This window comes from Pinus tabuliformis, chromosome X, assembly GCF_031772625.1.
Source record: "Pinus tabuliformis cultivar Carrire ecotype Pingquan chromosome X, CPIR1, whole genome shotgun sequence".
In the NCBI taxonomy this organism is placed as follows: domain Eukaryota; kingdom Viridiplantae; phylum Streptophyta; class Pinopsida; order Pinales; family Pinaceae; genus Pinus; species Pinus tabuliformis.
Window position 1 is genome coordinate 1,556,698,504 of NC_142308.1, and position 22,235 is coordinate 1,556,720,738.

At 41.7% G+C, this 22,235-nt stretch overlaps 1 protein-coding gene across 1 annotated transcript; it reads right to left on the reverse strand.

Moving 5' to 3' along the window:
• Positions 1-20,527: 20,527 nt before the first annotated feature.
• On the reverse strand, positions 20,528-21,028 carry LOC149145975 (uncharacterized). Its single transcript, XM_089452615.1, has one exon. It carries the CDS (start codon positions 21,026-21,028, stop codon positions 20,528-20,530), a length of 501 nt encoding a protein of 166 aa, XP_089308741.1.
• Between the last annotated feature and the right edge of the window lie 1,207 nt (positions 21,029-22,235).

The following is a 22,235-nucleotide window of genomic DNA, read 5'->3' on the forward strand; positions in this document are numbered from 1 at the left end:
CATTGGGACATACTAGGTACAACAGAAAATTCATCAAGGGGTAAGCGCATATCACTATGCCTATGAATAAATTGGTAAAGAAGGATGTAATCTTTTCAGTGGAATGAATAATGTCAGAAGATTCTCGAGATATTGAAAGAAAAAATGGTAGTTGCACCTATATTAGTGTTCCCTTATTGGAATAAGGAATTCCATGTCCATGTGGATGCCTCTTGTATAGCTTTTGGAGTAGTATTATCACAATGTGGTGTAGGATATATTGATCATCCTATAGATTTTGCAAGTAGAAATTTATCAAAAGCAGAAAAGAATTACACCGCTAAAAAAATGGAAGGACTAGCCATGGTCTATGATTTGCAGAAATTTAGACACTATTTAATGGAATCACACTTTAAAATGTTTACAGATTATTTTGCACTAAGGCATTTGTTTAATAAGCCTGTCTAAGGAGGAAATATTTGCAGATGGTTACTGTTATTCTAGGAATATGACTTTGAAATCATTGTTAAACCAATAAGACTGAATGCAGGACCTGATCATCTATCAAGATTAGAAATAGGGGAAGAACCAACCAATATAGAGGATAATCTCCCTGATGCGCATTTATTTGCAATCAGAGTTGTAGATCACCACTTTGCAGATATCATTCGGTTTTTTACCATAAGGATGGCTCCTTTAGAGCATACTACGCAGCAAAAGAAATAATTAGTGGTTAAGGCATATAACTTTTCATTAATAGTAGGACAGTTATATAAGATGGGACTAGATAAAATATTGCACAGATATGTTCCTGAACATGAAAGACAAATGATTTTAGCAAAACCTCATGGTGGCGCATCTGGTGGACACTATGTAGGAAAAGCTATTGCGCATAAGATTTTGAGAGAAATATTGTGGTGGCTTACACTACACAAAGATGCAAAGGAATATTGCAAAGCATGTGATGTGTGTCAAAGAACAGGAAAACCTTCAAGAAGAGATGAGATGTCATTAGTACCACAAGTTACATTGAAGGCCTTTGATAAGTGGGCTATCTATTTTGTTGGATGCATCAACCCACCTGGAAAGAGGACTGGTACTAGGTACATAATTACAACAACTAATTACTTGACAAGATGGTCAGAAGCACAACCAGTAAGGGACTGCAACATAGAGAATGTTGCAAAGTTTATTTTTGAGTATATATTGTCTAGATTTGGATGTCCAAAGATTTTGATGACTAACCAAGGTTCCCACTTCCTAAATAAAACCTTTGAAGCATTGATTGAGGAATTCCAATTTTATCATCAAAAGGGTACCCCTTATCACCCTCAGGCAAATGGAACAGTAGAATCATTCAATAATATTTTGGAGAATGCACCGACTAAGGTATGCAATGTGAACAAAGATGATTGGGACCTTATAATTCCAACAGTTTTATGGGATTATAGGACAACATGTAAAAAGTTAACAGGTCAGACACCCTTCAGTTTAGTTTATGGGCAAGAAACTGTGATTCCCGTGGAGTACATCGTGCTTAGCTTGAGAATTGCAGCTTTTACAAATATGGTAGACCCTGATATAATGGAGGAAATAATGGTGGAGTTGATTGCTTTGGAAGAAGACAAATTTATAGCAGGATTCCATCAGCAGGTACAAAAAGCAAGAGAAAATTCTTGGCATGAAAAACATATTAAGTAGAAGAAGTTCTAGTCAGGAGACCTTGTTCTCCTCTATGACAGTAAGTTTATGAAATTTCCAAGAAAATTCAAGATGCATTAGTTGGGCCCCTACATTATCAAGCATATTACTGATGGAGGCACATTTCAACTAGTGAAGTTTAATGGCGAATTGATCCAAGGAGGAGTAAATGGTAGCAAGTTGAAGTTGTACAGGGACAACACTGTCCCTACAACCTTGCTCTAAAGAAGAAAGGAGAAAATTCTTAGTCCCACCTGTAGTTGAAAGTGGGCACTGGACTATAAACTATGCTATAGAAAGGGATCTTCGACGTAGGAATTTACTTCGCTACAGTATGGATTATGCCGAAGTACATAGGAGTTGCGACATAAGAAGCGTTGTTTGCTACAATATGGATGTGTCAAAGTTCGCCGGAAAAACAAAAATATGACCATTAAAAGGGAAAGTTAACATAAAACATGTGGAAAGTTACATTTATGAGGACATATTGACAAGATCTAAGGATATATATGCAATTAATGAACACAATCTTAACACAATATGGATAAAATCTGAATTAATGATGGGGTTGGATATTCAAAATTGCTATAAAAATTCACGTCCCTCCCAGATTTTTAATTTTGATGAATTGAGAGTATGAGTGTTGATAATATGAATAAGTTGCATAAATTTTCACTATTGTATGTCGTCTAAGTGTTCTTTGGAAAAACGTGTTCATAATTTTCATGAGAAGGGCTTACCTGAGATTATGGAAGTAGTTTCAGCAATCGCTGGTATGCCCATAGCAACATCAACCGCAAGAACATCATCACAAAAACAACGGAGATATCCATGGAAGACACCAACCAAGGAAGAGAATAAATAAGAAACAAGATAAGAAACATGTCAAAGAACCCGAGCTAGTCATAGACAGTGAGGAAGAAGTGGAGCACGTAGAGCAGATGGAAACAAATGTCGCAACATTTCCATCACCTCTCCCACCATATATCCCACCGAGAAAACAAAATTCTAAACCAGTGAAAGACTTGAAGGATGCAAAGTTTGACACCTTCAAACCCCTATTGCTAGAGGAAGTACCATTCATTGGGGAATTACTTGGGAAAAATCCACAGCTCAAGTTCGCATACTACGACTTCAATGATAGGAATAAATACCCATAATTCGCACTAAATCGATATTTGAAACAAGAAAACTACCTAGAGAGTGGTGTGACAAGGTTAGAGCTGCAACAATGGGAAAATAGATTGGCGCAGTCATGATTGATGGACATGCTGAATGTGTCGCACTTTCGAAGAAGTCTGGGGAACACGACTTGTTTGTGACAGTTTCTTGTGTTGGTGCACGATGGATGCTTATGGATGGGAAATAAGATCCCTATAGATCCACTGTTGAAATGAAGAATCACTAGACTACCATATCAAGGGCGGAACCCCGTGGAAAAATTCATTTGAAAAGATTAAGACCGTGTCATAGCCAACAGCATGAAGAATAAATTAGGTCTGACAAAAGGAAAAAGGGGATATGATATAAATTTAATCATTGACCAGGAAGTTTTCTTCGTAGCACACATATTGGTAGGGAATATCATGAGAAAGTGTTGGGCTAATAAAGTCCCAGCATTGGTAGTTTCATTAACTGCGCAGTGCACCAACGGGGTTCAATACAACTAGGCCGAATACCTTTACAAAGAATTTCTAGATGACGGTCGCGAGGTCCAGGAAAAAGGTACAACATTTCATTATGCATGGTTAATTTTGATTCTAGCGATACTGGGATAGAGAGAACCAAAGGATTCATAGTCCCTCCAGTAGCTTCAAATGTTTTTGAAGCCACACAGTATGCCTCATTGTGGTATACCACTCAACTTTTGTGAGCAATGGAGAATAGGATGTTTTTCATGTTATATCACATGGATTTACATATGTTGGTGAACCAACGCCCTCGCCTCCCGTCGAGCCTATACGAGTAATATAGCTATGTTGCGAACTTAAAATCTCATTTTGAAAAAGTCTATATACAGGCCCGTAGGGATACAAAGAAAAAATGACACCCCTTACCATACTTAGTAAAAAAAGATGATCACCTCGCACTAGTACAAAAATGGCCAGTAGAATGGATGATTGCACTGGAGGCAGAGGTAGAAGATAGCGCGACAGAGGAGGACACCTCATAGCATGGTGAAGTGAGCAGAAAGGACAAGATAAGATGAGCAGGAATCAGAGGAATAGGAGCAACATGACAAGGGTCGTCAGGATCCTCCTGAAACGGTGAGCATAATAAGGAGTTTGAAAAGACAAAAATAGAACAAGTTTTCGCAGAAAAGAGGAAAGCACAGGGCGAAGCTGCCATGAAGGTTAAGAAGAAGCAGAAGGAAGATAAGACAAAGGATATCACTCTGGTCCTTACTGATGGGGATCTAGAGTAGATTGGGGATAGGATACAGGAAGCAACAATAAAATCATGGAATAATTTGGAAGATCGCTACGGTGCACTTCTCATAGGTTTGCAGAGCAGATTGTAGAACTTAAAATTTTGGCACAGAAAATTAGATAATCCATGCAAATAGTGGAGAGGATTGGAGAAGAAAGGAAAATAAATCCTACACTTGTAGTGAGGTTAGCACCAATACTAGTCGGAGCACTATAGTTTGACTCTGTCGAAGTACAATAGTAAGAAAAAGGGTTGAAGCATGTGAACATGAACATCACAGTTGTACCATTACATATATTACATAAGATACACTTGGAAATAATAGAAGAGCTGAAGTTGTGCGAATAGCACACTTCGCAGCTGAACATTCAAGTAGAGAAAGAGTGGGCTTCGCTAGAGTAGAAGCTCGACCAGGTGATCGAAGAAAGAGATCAAGCAGTCCAACAATAATAGAAGCTCAAGGAAGTAGTCGAAGGTACATATAGAGAAGTTCTGGACCTCGATGTCCAAGAATAGGAGTCAGTAATAGACAAGATTGTGAAGCTCAGCCTTGCAGTGAAAGGATACAAGCTGAAGATTACATATGTGCACTTTAATATGAAATTCAGATTAGTGAGCTGCAGATGAAGCTGCAGACAACCACGCCACAGGAAGTGTGGGATTAGAGGGAGACTGACCTAAAGACTGCAATGGCCAGAATCTTCACAGCAGTGGAAAACTATGGGAAACTTTTAGACAAGAGTTTACACATTTGGACTTCCCTACAGGAAGATCCAAATGTACATAAACTGCAGGAAGACATTCAATAGAAGCAGCAACAGTTAGAAGAGAGTCAGGAATCTGCAAAGACCTTAGCAATTATCACAGAAGCTTTCCAAGATCAATGAGGAAAATTCCCTCCAGAAAAATATTGAGGAGCTAAGGAAGGAAGAACGTGTTTTGGTAGAGAGAATTCAACCTTGGTAGGATGAGGCTCTCCAACTGTCCCAGGCAGTAGATGAGAAGCTTCAAGAGCTTTGATAGAGGGAGACAACAATGATGCATAAAGCTACAGAACATGTGACAGAAGCACTACTGGAGGAAGCACGCGACGAAGAGAAGTAGGTCACAGAGATTTTGCAAGGCCTACAACAACATCGTAGCAAAAATTAGAGGCAAAGCAGTTAAGTGATTCGGAACGAGTCACATGTGAGCATTGGGGGAATTTTGGGCACAACCCATGTTGGCCTAGTTTTTGGCAAAGACTCTACATTTTGTGGGGTAGATCACGTAGTGAAGTGCGAAGTGGACCGTGTGGGGAAGCAGTTGGAATATATTGCACAATATAAGTGTGTCAGAGTGGGTCGAATCCCCTCCTTTTTGTAAAATCACGTGATAATGCAAAGGATTAATGGTTTTAGCTACTTGTTTTAGGGATTCCATGGTACTGTAATGATGTAACTCTTGATGTAATAGTATTTATACGGTCAAACAATAAGAAGAAAATAATCGTTGAGATACAGATCTATGTTATGGTCAAATTCTTGTCATCTGTATTTGGAAGAAGAAGAAAGGCTCTCTAGTTGAGTGCGCAGAGGCCTGAGTTTGCAGCTGAGCGCACAAACGACCTGCAACTTAATGCACGGGTCAAGAACTATTTGTTGTACAAATAATAAAATTATATTAGTAACAGTTCTTGTGGACATAGCCCCACATTAGGGTGAACCACAGTAATTTGGTGCCTTCAAGTGTATATTTTCTTATTATTTGTTGTAGCGTAGCAGTTTACTACAGTTGCACTTTATTTCAGCATAGTGATGATTTATGGCTTTATATGATATGTTTAAGTGGTGAAATGAATGCAACAAAGTAATTTTTGAATGTTAGTAATAAGATAACAAAAACACCACATTGCACCATCCTTCAAGACTATAGAAACCTGGTTCTGAATCCTCCCATGTCACTTCGGGTGAGACTGCGATTTGCTTGCAGGTAGTTGCCGAAGGGGCTTGTGATTGAGGGTTTTGTTGGTGCACAATATAGATCAAGCGTGGGTCAGACCAGGTCATAACCAATAAGAATTAAACAAGGCTACGTAGAAAGACCATTTCCCCCTTCCATTTGTAGATAAGGTTCTTGACACTCTTGCTGGGAATAAATTTTTCTCCTTTCTAGATGGTTTTAGTGGTTAAATTCAAATTCAATTTGCTCCCAAAGACTAGGATAAGACCACTTTTACCTACCCTTGGAGAAATTTTTCATATAGAGTTTTACCATTTGGGTTGTGTAATGCACCAACCACCTTCTAGAGGGAAATTTTGAGTATCTTTTATTATTTAATTAGTGAAGGACTTGAGCTGTACATGGATGATTTTACTCCATCTAGTAACGAGTTTGACCAAGCCTTACAAAATTTAGAAAAAATTCTTGAACGATGCATTGCTACCAAATTATGCCTTAGCCATGAAAAATTTCATATGATGATGATCGAAGGCGTAGCTCTCGGAAATTACATTTCTTCTACAAGTATTCAAGTGGATCCAGCAAATATTGAGTTAATGCTTATGTTTCCTACTCATACACCAACTCAGGTACGTAGTTTCCTTAGCTATGCTTGTTATTATCACAAACTTATAGCTAATTTTTCAAAAATAGCAGCACCATTGTATGTTTTGACATGAAATGTTGAATTCGAATGGACTAACAGAGGTGATGTTGCTTTTGCAAAACTTAAAGGACTGGTCTCAACAACCCCTGTGTTGAGAGGGCCAAACTAGAATTTACCCTTCCATATCTCATCAGATGCATCAAACACAATGATAGGAGATGTCCTTGGATAGGAAGAAGACAAAAAAATTGATGCCATTTATTTTATCAGCATTAATCTTACACCGACAGAGTTAAATTATACAGTGATGGACAAAGAGTTTTTTTTTTTTTTTTTTTTTTACAAAATCGGTTGCTTGATATATTCAAAAAAGTTGGAGTCTAAGCTCTTATTTTACAAGAGATGGAGTTACAGTAGTTGCTTGTGTTTGTATTTCATTGTGGCAGTACACATGAGTGCCTTTACTGTTCACTTGTAAGATCCTAGAACAAGTATAGATTCTTATGAATTGGGACAGCAGAAGACTAGTTTTGCATTACATTTAAACAATAGTGATATATCTGATATGTCAGTCGATGGAGGCCTCAGGATGGCTGTCAAAAGTCACGAGTTCTGCTGAATAAGATCCAATTTGATTTTTTTCCAAAGTCTTCAAGAATGAGAATAAACTGCGTAGACAGAGATTGTTGCAGATGGAGGTTTGATCAGACTCCTTGATAATAGAAGTGCAGTTCCTTGGAGAGTGGCGATTTGGGGCAATCATGTGGATCAAGGGATGAATTGGTGCAGGCTCGCTTGATTGCATAAGAGGCTTCCTTTTTCCCGTGAGCTGGCATGACTAGCTCTCTTATCCGCTTCCTGGTTGTTGGATCGAAGGACATGAAAAAATTGGCACTCCAAGCCCTGAGACAGCAGATTTTTACAACGGTTGATGATTTGATGGAGAAAGAGATTGGATGCTTGTCTGTTGCTATTCATTAAACTGATTATTATAGCCGAGTCGCCGAAGATGAGGGCTTTGTTAATCCCTTGGTTCTGAAGCTGCAAAAGACCTTGGAACAGACCCAAAGCTTCAGCTCGGTTGTTGCTTAGTCTTCCCAGACCCCATTCAAAGGAGGACACCGGTGCACCTGAAGGATCCAGAATGATGCCCCCTGCGCCGGCAGCTCCCGGATTAGATTTGGAAGCTCCGTCAAAAAATAAAGAGTGAGAATTCTTTGAAAGGAGCCATTTACCGAAATCATCTTTTGTGAGGCGGATTTTCCATTCTGGGTTGTCGGCTTTGCCACTGAACTTACTGATCTTTGTTGCTGAAATGGTGCTGGACCTGTCTATCAGATTCCAAATAAAGTTTCGCTCCTCTGTCCATAGGCTGACGGGATCGATTCTCTTTGTTATCTTAGCTGCTATAGTTTCCGATGCAAGACTTGAAGCTTTAAGGATTATGTGCCTGATTGTAGTTGCTTTGTCTCGGAAGATCATACTGTTTCGGGCGATCCATATGCGCCACAAAAGAACAAAAGGAATGGCGTTCCAAACTCTTTTAGCTGGGTTTTGATTCGCTGAATGCCAAGGATAGCTACTCCTCCAGTTGTTTAAGGCTTCAACAATAGAATGTTGGGGATTCCAAATGGAGGGAGCAGAAGGTATGATGTTGTTCCAGCATGAGGCAGCAAAGGGACAAGATATAAATAAGTGCTGTATGGTTTCCTCCGCCGCTTGACAGTTGGGACACCTAGAGGGTCCGAAAATGCCTCTTTTCCTGAGGTTCTCTGCAGTTAAAATTTTACCATGGAGAAGTGTCCACATGAAAAATTTGATCTTTGGAATTGCTTCAGCTCTTTTTAAAATCTTCCCATGAGCCCAGACAACAGTGGGGTATTCCTTGCTACTCAAGTAGCTGTAACCTGCTTTGATGGAATAGTTTGTTCCTGAAGGGTCCCAACGATACTCGTCCTTTGCACCTTTGATGGTGGGTGCAATACTGTGCAGACAGCTACAAAGAGAGTCAAAGCTACCTTTGAGATGGTGGGGTATGGGTGGGAATTCCCATTGAACCCAGGCATTAGTTGATTCATTCCATTGAGAGATTTGACTCAGTTTAGATATGCCTTTGCTGTGGAGATAATGAAGAATAGGGTCGATATCTGGAAGACTGTTTATGGGAGGGTTCCCCATGATTTTGTCTGAACCAATGTTCACCGTTTCACCTCCTTTTGGCACTTTAGAAACATTTTGCGCCATGAAGACGATGGCTTTTTTACAAAATTTCCATATCTTTGTACAGTGTCTGTTGGGGATTTCAGCATTGAGAATTTGCGATCTTGGCTGATTAAGATATTTTGATTCTAGGACTTTTTTCCACCATGCAGGTTGATTGTCCATAAGTCTCCAAATCAATTTCCCACCGAATGCTAAATTCATAATAGATGGGGACCTGATGCCCAGACCTCCATTCTCAGGGCTTTGTATAACCTGTTTCCAGTTTACTAGGTTGAATTTTTTCTTTTCATTCTTGCCCCCTTGCCAGAGAAAAAATCTGAGGATGCTATCCATTTTTCGGTGGAATGAAGCTGGAGCTTGGGCCAGAGAAAACTGATATAAAGGAAGGGAGGAGAGCCCTGATTTTAGTAGAACCTGTCGCCCAGCTGGATTGAGCCACAGAGTTCCCCATCTCTGAAGTTTCCTTTTCATTTTGTCTAGCGTTAAGTCCCAGACTCCAGTCTTTGCTTTCCCTATGGTTACCGGCATTCCCAAATAACTGAAACAGTCCCAATCTAACTTGCAGGGGACACCAAAAATATTGGCAATATTATGTATCATTTGGGATGAAGCATTCCATCCATAAATACAGCTCTTAAGGTAATTTATTTTACCTCCTGAATATCTCATGAACTTGTCAAGCAGGGACTTGAATCTTCTTGCAATAATGGTGGTCGCCCCCCCTAGCAGAAGGGTGTCATCGGCAAATTGAGAGTGATTTATATTTTTAATGCCATCTTCAAACTTGATGCCCGTAATGAGGCCTGACTGTCTCTTTTGAACAAGGGCACGGCTAAATGATTTTGCCATGAGGATGAAGAGATAAGGGGACAAGGGACAACCTTGCCTTAGTCCTCTTGAGGATTGGAAGGAAGGTCCGGGTCTTCTGTTGATGAGGGGGGTGATCCAAGGTCCAGAAATGCAGCATCTTATGACATTAATAAGAAGAGGTGAGAAGCCCATCCTTTGAAGAACTGCAAATAAAAAAGAATGCCTTACCCTGTCAAAGGCATTGGCCAGATCTAGTTTTAGAATGAAGCCTTTCTCATTCCTTGCATGACTTGAGTGTATGGCCTCTTGAACTAAAAGAATAGAATCTGAAATTTGTCTGTTTGCCATAAAGCCTCCTTGGTTTTCTGAGATCAACATCGGTAGAAGAGGTTTGAGCCGAGAGGCTATGATTTTAGTGAAGATTTTGTAAGATGAATTGCATAAAGATATGGGCCTGAAGCGAGAAAAATTGGATGGCCGGTTCTCCTTCGGAATGAGAGCCAAGTGGGTAGAATTTGTATATCCACCTATTTTGCCTTTTTTTTGGATCCACTTGATGTATTTTATGAGGTCCTTCTTTATCAACTCCCAGTAATCCCTGTAAAAGCTAATTGGGAACCCATCCAGACCAGGTGCCTTGTTGGGATGGAGGTTCCAGATTGCTTCAACGATTTCTTCCTCTTTTATTTCTGCTGTCAAGTTTTTGTTCAGATCATCTGTGACTTTAGAATGCAAATGCTGTAACAGGTCATCATAAGATTCTTCCTCCTGTACTTCGGTTAAGAGGTCCTTGAAATGTTCTGTAGCTGCTTCTTTAATATCTGCTTGTTCCACATGTTGAGTCCCTGCGCTGTCCGAGATGGCAGTTATGGTGTTTCTGACTTGTCTTGCGGTGGCTTGTTTATGAAAGAATGATGTGTTCTTATCCCCACTTTCCAGCCATATTTGTCTTGATTTGATGCGCCACTTTTCTTCCTCCTGCCTTTTAATTTTTCTCAGTTTATTGTACAACTCTTCTTCTTGGATTTTTTCGCTGTGGCAGTAATCCTTTTGTTCTATTGTGCATTGGAGTTCAACGATTTGAAGTTTTAGCTCATGCTTTTCCTGTTCTGGCTCCTTGTAGTGCGATTTGGCCCATTGTCTAAGCGCTTTTTGCACATTCTTTAGTTTGCTCTCCCATATGTGTTATAGACATTTTTGTGCCTTACAGCATAGAGCATGAAATGTCAATAATATGAGGGATCCAAAGTCCCTAAACATGTTGTTCTTACCCTTAGAGGAACAAGGTCAGCAAACCACAGTACTGCAAATCAGTTCTCCACTGAAAAACACTCAAAAAAAGGTCAATTTTGGATCAAAGCAGCTGCTCCACTAAGCATCTGCGCTGAATGACAAAAGCTCCATGGTGTACCTGCGCTGCATAGCAAGTGCAACAAAGGCTACCTGCGCTGGGCGTACTTTGACATGTGGAGGAATCTTTTCTCAATGTGCCAGTGCCCAGGAAGCTTCCAAAATGACACTTGGATCAGAAGATTCGCCTAATGATGAGTAAAGAGGTTCTAAAACTCCAAGTGGAAGGTAGAAACTCCGAGTGGACTCAAGGACTGAAGAACAACTGGAGTTGAAGAGGGCAACAAGTCACACATCAAGCTGACTTATCTTCACTCCAAAACTCTATATAAGGATCTCATCCCATGGGATCTGGAGGCCGGAATTTTGTGCAAAGAATTGCTGTTGGTTTACAGTTGTGAGTATTGGGTGATTGCTTGAGGGAGGTGAAGAGGAGATTTCTTTCCGTCGGGAAGGTGATGCTGGATTGGACCTCTCACGGTTGTATCACCGCCTGAACCTTACTTCCTTATATTAATAAAGCATTTGAGGTTCTTCTATTCGCATGTGTTTCAATGGTGTATTGCCTTACTTGCATATTTGATTTATGCTAATCCTTGAATCAATTATGAATGCATGCTTCTTGTAGTTTCCTTTTCTTGTCTTGTTCGCAGGATCTCGTGTAGCTGGGCCCGTGAGAAGACTTGGAGCTGGGAGCGAGCGGAAAATAGAGGAGATTGGATCGACCATTTGCACAAGACATCGGTAAGTGGATCTCTTCCTTTCATCTCTTGCATGTCATAAAGAAGTAACTTTAGATAGCTTTGCTTCAGCTGTTGCTAAGGAACTATCACCCTTAGAGTGGGATAGGGTCATTCCGTGTTGGATACTTTTCCCCACAACAGACTGGCGACTCCGCTGGGGATCGTGTCTTGAATCGTGTCTTGTTGGTAGCTTGTGTTTCTTGCTATTCATTTCCTAAACAAAGGGAGTACCGAATCGAACTGCATTCGAAACCTTCGAATGCAAAGTAGAGGGCAGCTACTCTAGCTCAGTGCTGGGCATGTTTATGATTTGAAGAGCTGATCCACAAGGACTCTTTTTAGCTCTTTGTGATAGTGTTCATCTTCCTTAATCATCCTCTAGTGTATACTTGGCTGATAGCCTCTGATTTGGCCAAAAACCATTGATTTTTGAGCAAACTGTGACCCGGAATCTAAGAGAGACGAGAGTTGTCTCTTCAGTGCAGCTGCAGCAAAGGCTACCTGCACTGCAACGCAGATCCCGAAGGGGCTACCTGCGCTGCATGTCAGATTGACAGTGCAGCACCTGCACTGATCCAGTTTTGCCTTGTGCAACTGGGATTCCCCACTGTCTGTTGCCCAGTTTTCAACATTGTTTTTGCAGCCTGTTGTCAACCTGTATACCCAGCTGAAACTACCTTTCTTTGCCTTCATTCCACCTCAGTTGTATGAAGAAACCGTGATTGTTCTTATTGTATTTCTTGCTTTCATTCACAGTTTCTCGTAGCGAAAGTGAACTAGTCTTGCTGTGACCTCTTGGATCTAGGCCTGTAAGAAAGTGTCGTTGTGATTCTAAGAGCTAGTTTATTGTTGTTCATAGCTGCTTGAGCATTTGCTTTCGTTATATGGTTCGAATTTCAGTATTTCTTGTGTTGAAACGAGTGAATCTTAAGGTGTTCTTTTGATTATTGGACAAAAACTTGTTTGCTTTCGCTTGAAATTGAATTCAAAATTATACAACAGCTTTCTTTTTGTAATACATCAACATTAAGGAAGAAGAAAAGAAATACTTGCATTGTGCATGTGCATTTTGACAGTTTGCATGTCGATTTAGGAAAAGTGCATCAGTGTGTGCTCTATGATCTGTTCGAAAAGATGATGTCTTTCTTTTCCCTCAGTAGTTAAGATTTTCATAAGTTGAAAGAATTGAAAAAAGCTTGCTTATCATTCTTAGACTGCATTTAGGAGTTGTATCATACATCACGTGGTGATCCATAAAGGCAAACTGCTAAGCAAGATCAACTTAAAAAGAACTGAATTTATCTAACAACGCTTTGAAACATAACGAAACACAGTAGAGGTCTAGGTAGAGACGTGAACCGGCGTCGTTAAACATAGTGATTGTCGATCTCTACGAAGGTGGGTGATTCCTCCTGAGGGACGATAGCACTAATACGGACTTGTGCCCCCGCGTACCGTCGCGTATATTGGGGGACCCTTATAGGAACAAAGCCTTTATCCATAGGAAGCCGTGTCGGCCGCCCTACTGATCACGATGCAGTGAACACAGCATTCACGAAGATCGACCACTCGTACCATAAAACATATTCTGTGGTTTCGCGAAAGGTTTGGCACACCCTCTGCCTAGAACTCCAGAGTAGTTTCTTTTGGCCTTTTTCAAACTCTATAACTAAAAAAGTCCATCTGAGCATTTGTCACTTCGGGCTCGTTAATACATCGAAGGAGACCAGAGTCATCTTTAGCTTTTTCTCGACTCTTAAAAAGTGAAAAAGCAAGTTGTGTCTAAAGCGTCGTCATATAAAATTCATTCTAAACGGAACATAATCACCCCTTATTCCTACGTCGATCTTTAGGTTGAGAACATGGAACACACCAACCAAGGGATTCCACATGATGGGACCCCTAGCCCTTTCTCCTCTTGGGGAGAAGTTGGTGTGCTCCACATGGCCACGTTGTCGCTTCCAGGACTGACAATTGGCCTGCCAGTTTGGCTATTCTCAACCCCTGTAGTTCAGACCACCACGGTTCCTGAACAGTCGAGTCAACAGTTAGACCAGTCTAAAGCTACCCTCCAGCCTTCCACTTCTTATAAGCCTTCCTCCGATCCTTCTTCTTCGAAAGGGCAAGCCGCCGAAAGCGGAGCTCCCATAGAAAAGAAGAAGGAAAAGAAGAAGAAAGAAAAGAAGCAGAAGGAGCCAAAGGCACTTGGGGGCAAGCAAAAGGCATCTAACAAAAATCCACACACAGCACGGACCGGACCCAAATCGCCATGTGTCATATGTAGAGGGGACCACCTCCACCGTGATTGTCCCAGTATTCCCCGGATACTAAGGGACTGGTCCCCTCGTTTGCACAGTTCGGAAGCGTCAACCTCTGACAACCAGGTTGAATTCTTACCATCGACCAACGAAAGTGAAGGTCCTAGACGACGAAGGGGAATGAGATTCCCCTGCGAACTGTGTGAAGGCAATCACACCCTCCGTCGTTGTCCCTTTTTAGACGAAGCCAAGAGAGTTTTGGAAGATCAATCGGTTGCACCGTTGCTACTTCCTCCTGGACACCAAAAACTCGCGCCAAGTCCTTCGTTGGTTGAAAATACAGCTGCCCCGCTCATAGGGCCAGCTGAAGTGTCAGTCACTGAAAGTGAACCTACTAAATCCGGACCGGACGAAAGTACAAAGGTCGAAACGGCAGTTGACCCGATTCTCCTTTCAGAAGTTTCATCTTCAAATACCACAGTCACTGAGGATTCATCTTCAGCTGACACCCCTACCGAAGAGAGTAAGGATGACACCGTCCAGATTCTTTTCGTCAACACCGATTCTGATGAACATCAGGGCAATGTGCCCACTCCTTTATCGCAGGAAGGAGCATCGTCAGGATCATACCCGGCCGTATATTCGGTCCCACCACCAAGCAACCTGGTTGTGTCCTTTGATTGGAACCAACTAGGCAGACCCCGGTTACCAGCCAGTATACCATTTAGAATTATAGTCCAAATATACAAAATGGTGATGGTTGGGACTATCATTGATGAAGGGGAATCTGTGAGTATCCTGTCCTCTATTGCTTGGAAAGCACTGGGTTGCCCAGCGCTTTTGCCTGAGATAAGGAATCTCTCAGGTTTTGACAAAGGAACCAGTCGACCATTAGGGATTCTACCTAATGTGCCTATTACATTGAAAGGGAAGGCTGTCAAGATGAGTTTGATGGTCGTCCAAGGACCCTTGGATTATAACCTACTCCTTGGACGAGACTACATATATTGCATGGAAGCAATAGTCTCCACACTCTTTCGAATAATGTGTTTTCCACACGAAGGAAGAATGGTCAAGCTCGTAGACCAACTTTCATTTCCGGGATCACACATCACAAATAGTCACATACCTATCCTGAATGGTCTATTTGATCAAGAAAGGTCTCTACCTCCGGTTCTTCTTCCTGATGAGTACGAGTAATTCGGGAAAGTAGGGCCAGAACCCAGGGGGCATGCATCCTGGTCTGCTGGGGTCAGAGAAAACCTTGGGTGTAAAGTAGAATTTCCGCGGGAGAATATGACTAGTCCGTACCCCGTCCCCTCCTTCATCTTCGTAAAACAGAAGAGCCGGCAAGAGCTCTCATGCAGAGGAAGGGGCAGTTAGGAATGGGGTTGTTCTGGAAAAAGATTCTTTTGTTAAAGTTAAGTGTGTGGCGGAGCATCGTCATTCACCTTTGTCTAAATAAGTAGGCTCTGCCAAAGAAGGGGATCCATTTGCGGCAGCAAGTAGTAACCATCTTTGGGTAAAAGGCAAGCCTCACCCATTAAAACAAATGTTTTAAAGGATAAGTAGGGGCAGCCTCCAAAGAAAGAGATTCTATTGCTGCAACAAATTGTAACCATCTTTGTGTAACCTAATGATAGACATCGCCGAAGAAAGTTTCTGTTTGAAAGGATTAGCAGAACGATCTTTGGATAACCTGAAAGAGGTAAGCCTCACCCATTGAAAACAAGGGTTTTCGACGGACAAGTAGGGGCGACCTTGAAATTAGACTTACACCTGGGGGCATGCAAACCTCTTGGAATGCAAGCACGGGCGGCTATTTTGTTTTTTTAGTTTTTTAGGTCCTCCCTTTAAACCTATAGGTCTAACCCGTTAAACTCGTAGGATTAGCCGATACCCAGCTTGCATAAAGAGAGGATATGGAGCAAAGTGTAGGGAGATGAAGCTCCTTAAAAAATAGCAATCTTCCAGGAGACCTTCCTACTTTATGACTGGTAAAAACGAGCAGTTTTGGCAAAGTTCATGCTCGTTAAAAAATAAACGCAAGATCCGAGCAGTTTTAACGCGGACTTCATGCTCGTTAAAAAATAAACATAAGCATGTGAGCAGGCTTCCCCCCCAGAGTTCAAGCTCATCCAGAAAAATGAACCGGTAAATAACCATTTGAGACCGTAAATTCATCAGCCATAAAAGCCTTGGTCGTGTTTGTGTACTGTCACCTCCACTTTTCATTTGGCCGATCATTCACATCCACTTGATTGTTTACCTATTTTGAGGAACAGCTGTGAAGAGTGACTTCACTTAGCCATCCTTGTAATACTGCCGTGATTGGAAAATTCCAACCTGTACCTGGAATCTGCTGCTATCCCTGTTTATCACTCGTTCCTCAAAATACGAGTCTTCTTTGAGCTCTTTTCACTGACTCGTAAAATATGAAAAGTTTGCCGAGTTTTGGCCTTCCAGCTCGTTAAAAGGACTGGAAGAGCTATCCCTCCTCTAGATTTTAATCTTTTTGGACCTGAGGGATTATTGCACAAAAAGATCGAGCGCTTATCTAGTTCGGCTCGATAAAGATATCGAACATTCATCCCTTCTGTATTGTTTTATACTTTTTTGGACTTAAGGGATTAGATGACGAAAAAGGACCCTGGAGTCCACTTTATGTACCCTTTTCAGACTCTCTAAAGATGAAAAGGACCGAGTTGTCTTTGTCGCTGGGCTCGTTAAAAATATTAGATAGCGACAAACTTGTCTTTAGACGAGAACGAGTTTCCCTATCGTTAAGCTCGTTAAAACATAGCGATGGGCTTGCCCGAAGGGCAGGTTATAGAACAAGCATATGTTATCCTCCTCAAGCTTGACAAAAATAAAGAGGTACTGGTCAGAAATGACTGGGGAAAATTGGGAAGAACCTCAAAGCTTAATGGTAGCAAGTCGCTCTTGAACATGACACTTTTGCCTCCGTAAATATCGGGTTGGGTTATTATCATTCACCGGTCCCTTCACCATGGTCTCGCCATACCATCCATACATGGGGTAATGCTACCGATCCATCACATCAGTGTCGTTATATGTTCAAGAGATGTCATTCAGAAAGTGTCAACCGGGTCCCATCCACTACCATACATCATCTTTCATCCTTCCATGACCGCCACCCTGAATCATATTTCACATATCGTTTTCACCATCATCACTAGCTCCGTTCCGTGTCACTGATGTGGGATTCATTAAGGCCCTCCTTTGACGGATCACTTCTTGTCGACATCAGCTCACTATCCAAGAAGTTGATCTAGGAACACCCCCCTCAGTACTTTGAAGCTTGCATGCCTCAATGGCAAGTTTCTCACTTCCGGCGATAGGTATACATTAATGACCTTCGACCGGGAGACTTTGCGTGGTGTTCGACGTCAGATCCTATATTCACGCCACGTGAATTGTGCTGCAGTACCTTGAGGGTCATCATCATTATCGGTGATTCCTCTCGCGCTTGTTAACAGTTTACATTATTGACTGGTAATCAAGCGATGTCTTTCCATGTTCGACTTCAAGAAATTCTCACATGGATCGACTTGTACTAGAGTGAAGGTTGGACAAGTTTGAAGACCCCGGATCTAGTTTCATCCATCCGGGCTGCGATATATATTCAGGAGATAAAAACATAGACATGTGCAGCAGATGATCATCCTACTAAAAGGATGATAATTAAAAGCAGAGAATTATCAGTCTATTATCAGACGATCGTCTGTTCATGTACAGCAAATGTATTTATAAAGCTGAGCATGGGAAATGCCCGCATCAGCTAGATCATGAAAAGAAAGTATGAAAAGATAATGTATTGTATTGTATTTTGTTACAGGTCACCTCCCGACGATTGAATGAACTTCGGATCCTCCTAATAAAGCATTTCACCCGATAAACGACCTCATACTTTAGGGGGCAACTGTTATAGACATTTTTGTTCCTTACAGCATAGAGCATGAAATGTCAATAATCTGAGGGATCCAAAGTCCCTAAACATGTTGTTCTTACCCTTAGAGGAACAAGGTCAGCAAACCACAGTACTGCAAATCAGTTCTCCACTGAAAAACACTCAAAAACAGGTCAATTTTGGATCAAAGCAGCTGCTCCACTAAGCATCTGCGCTGAATGACAAAAGCTCCATGGTGTACCTGCGCTGCATAGCAAGTGCAACAAAGGCTACCTGCGCTAGGCGTACTTTGACATGTGGAGGAATCTTTTCTCAATGTGCCAGTGCCCAGGAAGCTTCCAAAATGACACTTGGATCAGAAGATTCGCCTAATGATGAGTAAAGAGGTTCTAAAACTCCAAGTGGAAGGTAGAAACTCCGAGTGGACTCAAGGACTGAAGAACAACTGGAGTTGAAGAGGACAACAAGTCACACATCAAGCTGACTTATCTTCACTCCAAAACTCTATATAAGGATCTCATCCCATGGGATCTGGAGGCCGGAATTTTGTGAAAAGAATTGCTGTTGGTTTACAGTTGTGAGTATTGGGTGATTGCTTGAGGGAGGTGAAGAGGAGATTTCTTTCCGTCGGGAAGGTGATGCTGGATTGGACCTCTCACGGTTGTATCACCGCCTGAACCTTACTTCCTTATATTAATAAAGCATTTGAGGTTCTTCTATTCGCATGTGTTTCAATGGTGTATTGTCTTACTTGCGTATTTGATTTATGCTAATCCTTGAATCAATTATGAATGCATGCTTCTTGTAGTTTCCTTTTCTTGTCTTGTTCGCAGGATCTCGTGTAGCTGGGCCCGTGAGAAGACTTGGAGCTGGGAGCGAGCGGCAAATAGAGGAGATTGGATCGACCATTTGCGCAAGACATCGGTAAGTGGATCTCTTCCTTTCATCTCTTTCATGTCATAAAGAAGTAACTTTAGATAGCTTTGCTTCAGCTGTTGCTAAGGAACTATCACCCTTAGAGTGGGATAGGGTCATTCCGTGTTGGATACTTTTCCCCACAACAATATGTAGCATGGGGAACCTTTAATATGTTGTCTCCAGGTGAGCTGGATGATGTTTTGGGCAGCTTGTTGATCACTCCAAATATGATTATATTTAAAAGGCAGCGGACCAAGGGCACAGTGAGTATTCAAGGCGAGGGTGATTGGATAGTGGTCTGAAGCAGCAAAGGGCAAAATGGTGGAGTTAACAGATGAAAAGGTTGACAGGAGTGAGATATTAACCAAGAATCGATCCAGCCTCTCCATGATATTGTGGCTGCCCAGCCTTCGATTGCTCCATGTGAACTTGCGATTTTTTGGAGCTATGTCTATCAGATCACCAATGTGCATTACATTTTCCATTTGATTCCTGAAAGGGTCTGGCAGAAAATTCCCCCCTCGCTTTTCATTAGCATGCAGGATTAAGTTGAAGTCGCCGCCTACTATGGTGTTGCTGCTGTCTCCTTCCATGATGTGATTGCTAAGAGTTTCCCAGCATTTTCCTTTATCCCTATAGTGATTGGGGACATATACATTGAAGATGACAATCTGTTGATTGCTGATATTATTTCTCAGGACTGTTTTTATCCAATGCTGATCGATTAACTCAGCTTCACTTTGCCAGTCATTTTGATTCCAGATGGTGGTAATTCCTCCAGAAGCTCCTCTTGCTTCGCATATGCTTCCTTTGTAATTTTTATACTTTCCAATGATTTTGTTGATTTCTGATTCTCTTTGCTTTGTTTCCTGTAGTAATATGATGGATGGTTTCTCCTGCACTATAAGGTCTGTTAGAGCATTGATTTTAGCGGGGTGCCCAAGTCCCCTGCTGTTCCAAGAAAGTATTTTAATCATTTCAGACCTGTGGTTCGAGGAGGTGCTCTGCCTCCCTTGTCTTTGCTTGCTACTTCTTGATCTTTTGTGGCCTGAATGTAAGATTCTATTGGATGTTGTAGACCAAGGGCTATGTCTTTCTGCGCGTTTTCATCCCTATGCTGCTTTGTAGTCTTTCTCCCCGGCTTCTTTTGACCATCAAAGGAAGAGCCCTGGTCCTTGGAGTTGCTTCGGGTGATTCTAGGGGGGAGTGGTTCAAGTAAGAGGGGAGGAAGGGCACTCATAGAATGAGGGGAGGAGGGTTGATCAGGAGGGTTCGAAGGAGAAGGGTCACCTTCAGGGAGGGAAAGAACATGGAAAGGGTTGGAGGATGGAGGAGAATGAAGGGGTTTTCCAAGTCCAGGGGAATGAGATTGATGAGGAGGGGAAGGCAGAGGAGATGGGATTTGGGCAGAGGTTTTATGAGAGGAGGGTCCAGGTTCATTGGGTAAAGAGGGACTAGGGGCTGTTTTTTTTTTTACCACTTCCCATTGCTGATCTTGAGTATTATTATCCACATTAATAATCTTAGTGCAGCGATTGGCAAAATGACCATACTCGTGACATACCTTACATTTGAAGGGGATCTGTTCGTAATCAAGCTATTGTATGTGCGACCATTCATCGACTTTGATCTTGATAGCTTCTGGAAGTCCTTTGCCCAGGTCGACCTCGACGCAGATACAGGCGCATGCTTGCATGTTGTCTCTTGGTTCGCTTCTGTCAATATATTTGCCGACTGCATTTCCAATGGCTCGCACAGAGTCATCTCCCCAGCAGTGTAATGGGAGATGTGGGAGACGTACCCAAACAGGAACTGCATTAGGAATTTCAAGCTCTGGATCGAAATCTGGTGTCCACTTGTTTAAGTACAAACCTCTGGAGTCCATAAAATAAGGTCCATTGCGAAAAATCCGATCCTTGTCATTCATTGTCTCGAAGTGAAAGGTAAAGTAGCCCTTCCTGCAGACTCTAATAGCAATTTTTCCTTGGATTTTGTCCAACCAATTTCTTTCCACCCACCTCTGAACAGTTTTAGGTGAGGGCCAAAGACCAGTGAATTGCCCTATCAGACCCTTTTCGGCCAAAGCAAGAGTAGCCATTCTAGGCAAAGTAGGAGGAAGGGAAACCTCTTGAAGTCCTTCTATTTTTTTTACAAACTTTAAAAGGGCTGGGCGATCTCATTGAGGCAGTAGGGAACTGACAAGGGCTGAGAAAGCCTGCTACTGTGCAACCTCCTCCGGTGGAGCCTCAGAAGGGGCCATCAGGAAGAATGGGGGCACAAACCAGAGATCTGAAGGCGGCAGGCAGCGCGCACGCGTGCTAGGTTTCTCAAGGGACTTGAGTTTTAATTGGATGGACACAGAGTTTTTAGTTGTTGTGTATTCTATTAATAAATTTCGTCACTATATAACGAGATATCCATTCTTCATGTACACTTATCATTCTGCCATTAGATATCTAGATAATAAACCTATTACCAATGGTCGAATAACTCGATGGTTGTTGTTATTGTAGGAGTTTGACATTACTATAAAGGATCACCCAGGAAAGGAAAATCTTGTTGCATATTTTTTGTCTAGAGTACCAAAAAAAACCAATTCTTTACCAGTTGGAGATCAATTTCTAGATGAACACTTGTTTTCTGTAATAATAAAGACACCTTGGTATGTTGATGTGGCCAAATGCCAGCACGTTTTCCACCCCGGGATAGGAAAATTATTGTTCATCACAATGCATGATTCTCCTGGATAGATGGTTACCTCTTTCATACAGGGTTTGAATTTCAAATCTGCAGATGAATCAGAGAAGATGAGATTTACAACATTCTCAGGGCCTGTCATGATGAACCTTGTGGTGGACATTTCGATGATGATAGGACTAGGCATAAAGTACTCCAAATGGGCTATTATTGGCCCATGATATTCAAGGATGCAAAGAAGTATGTTAGGAGTTATGATAGCTATCAGAGAATGGGTCATCCCACTCAAGCTTATGAGATACCCCTACAGCTGAAATTTGTAATAAAACCCTTTGAAAGATAGGCATTGGAATTTGTGGGTCCCTTTAACCCACCATCGAATCAGAAGGCATATGTCCTCGTTTGTATCGAATATGTGACTAAATTGGTGGAAGCAACAACTCTTCCAAAAGCCACAGAAGAAGTGGTCATTAGTCTGTATTTGAACTATTTTTGCGATACAGACTGCCTAGAGAAATAATAACAGATGGGGGGTCACAATTCACTACTCATAAAATTTCTTCTACTTTACGGAAGTACCACATTAAGCACAAAGTAACTTCTCCTTA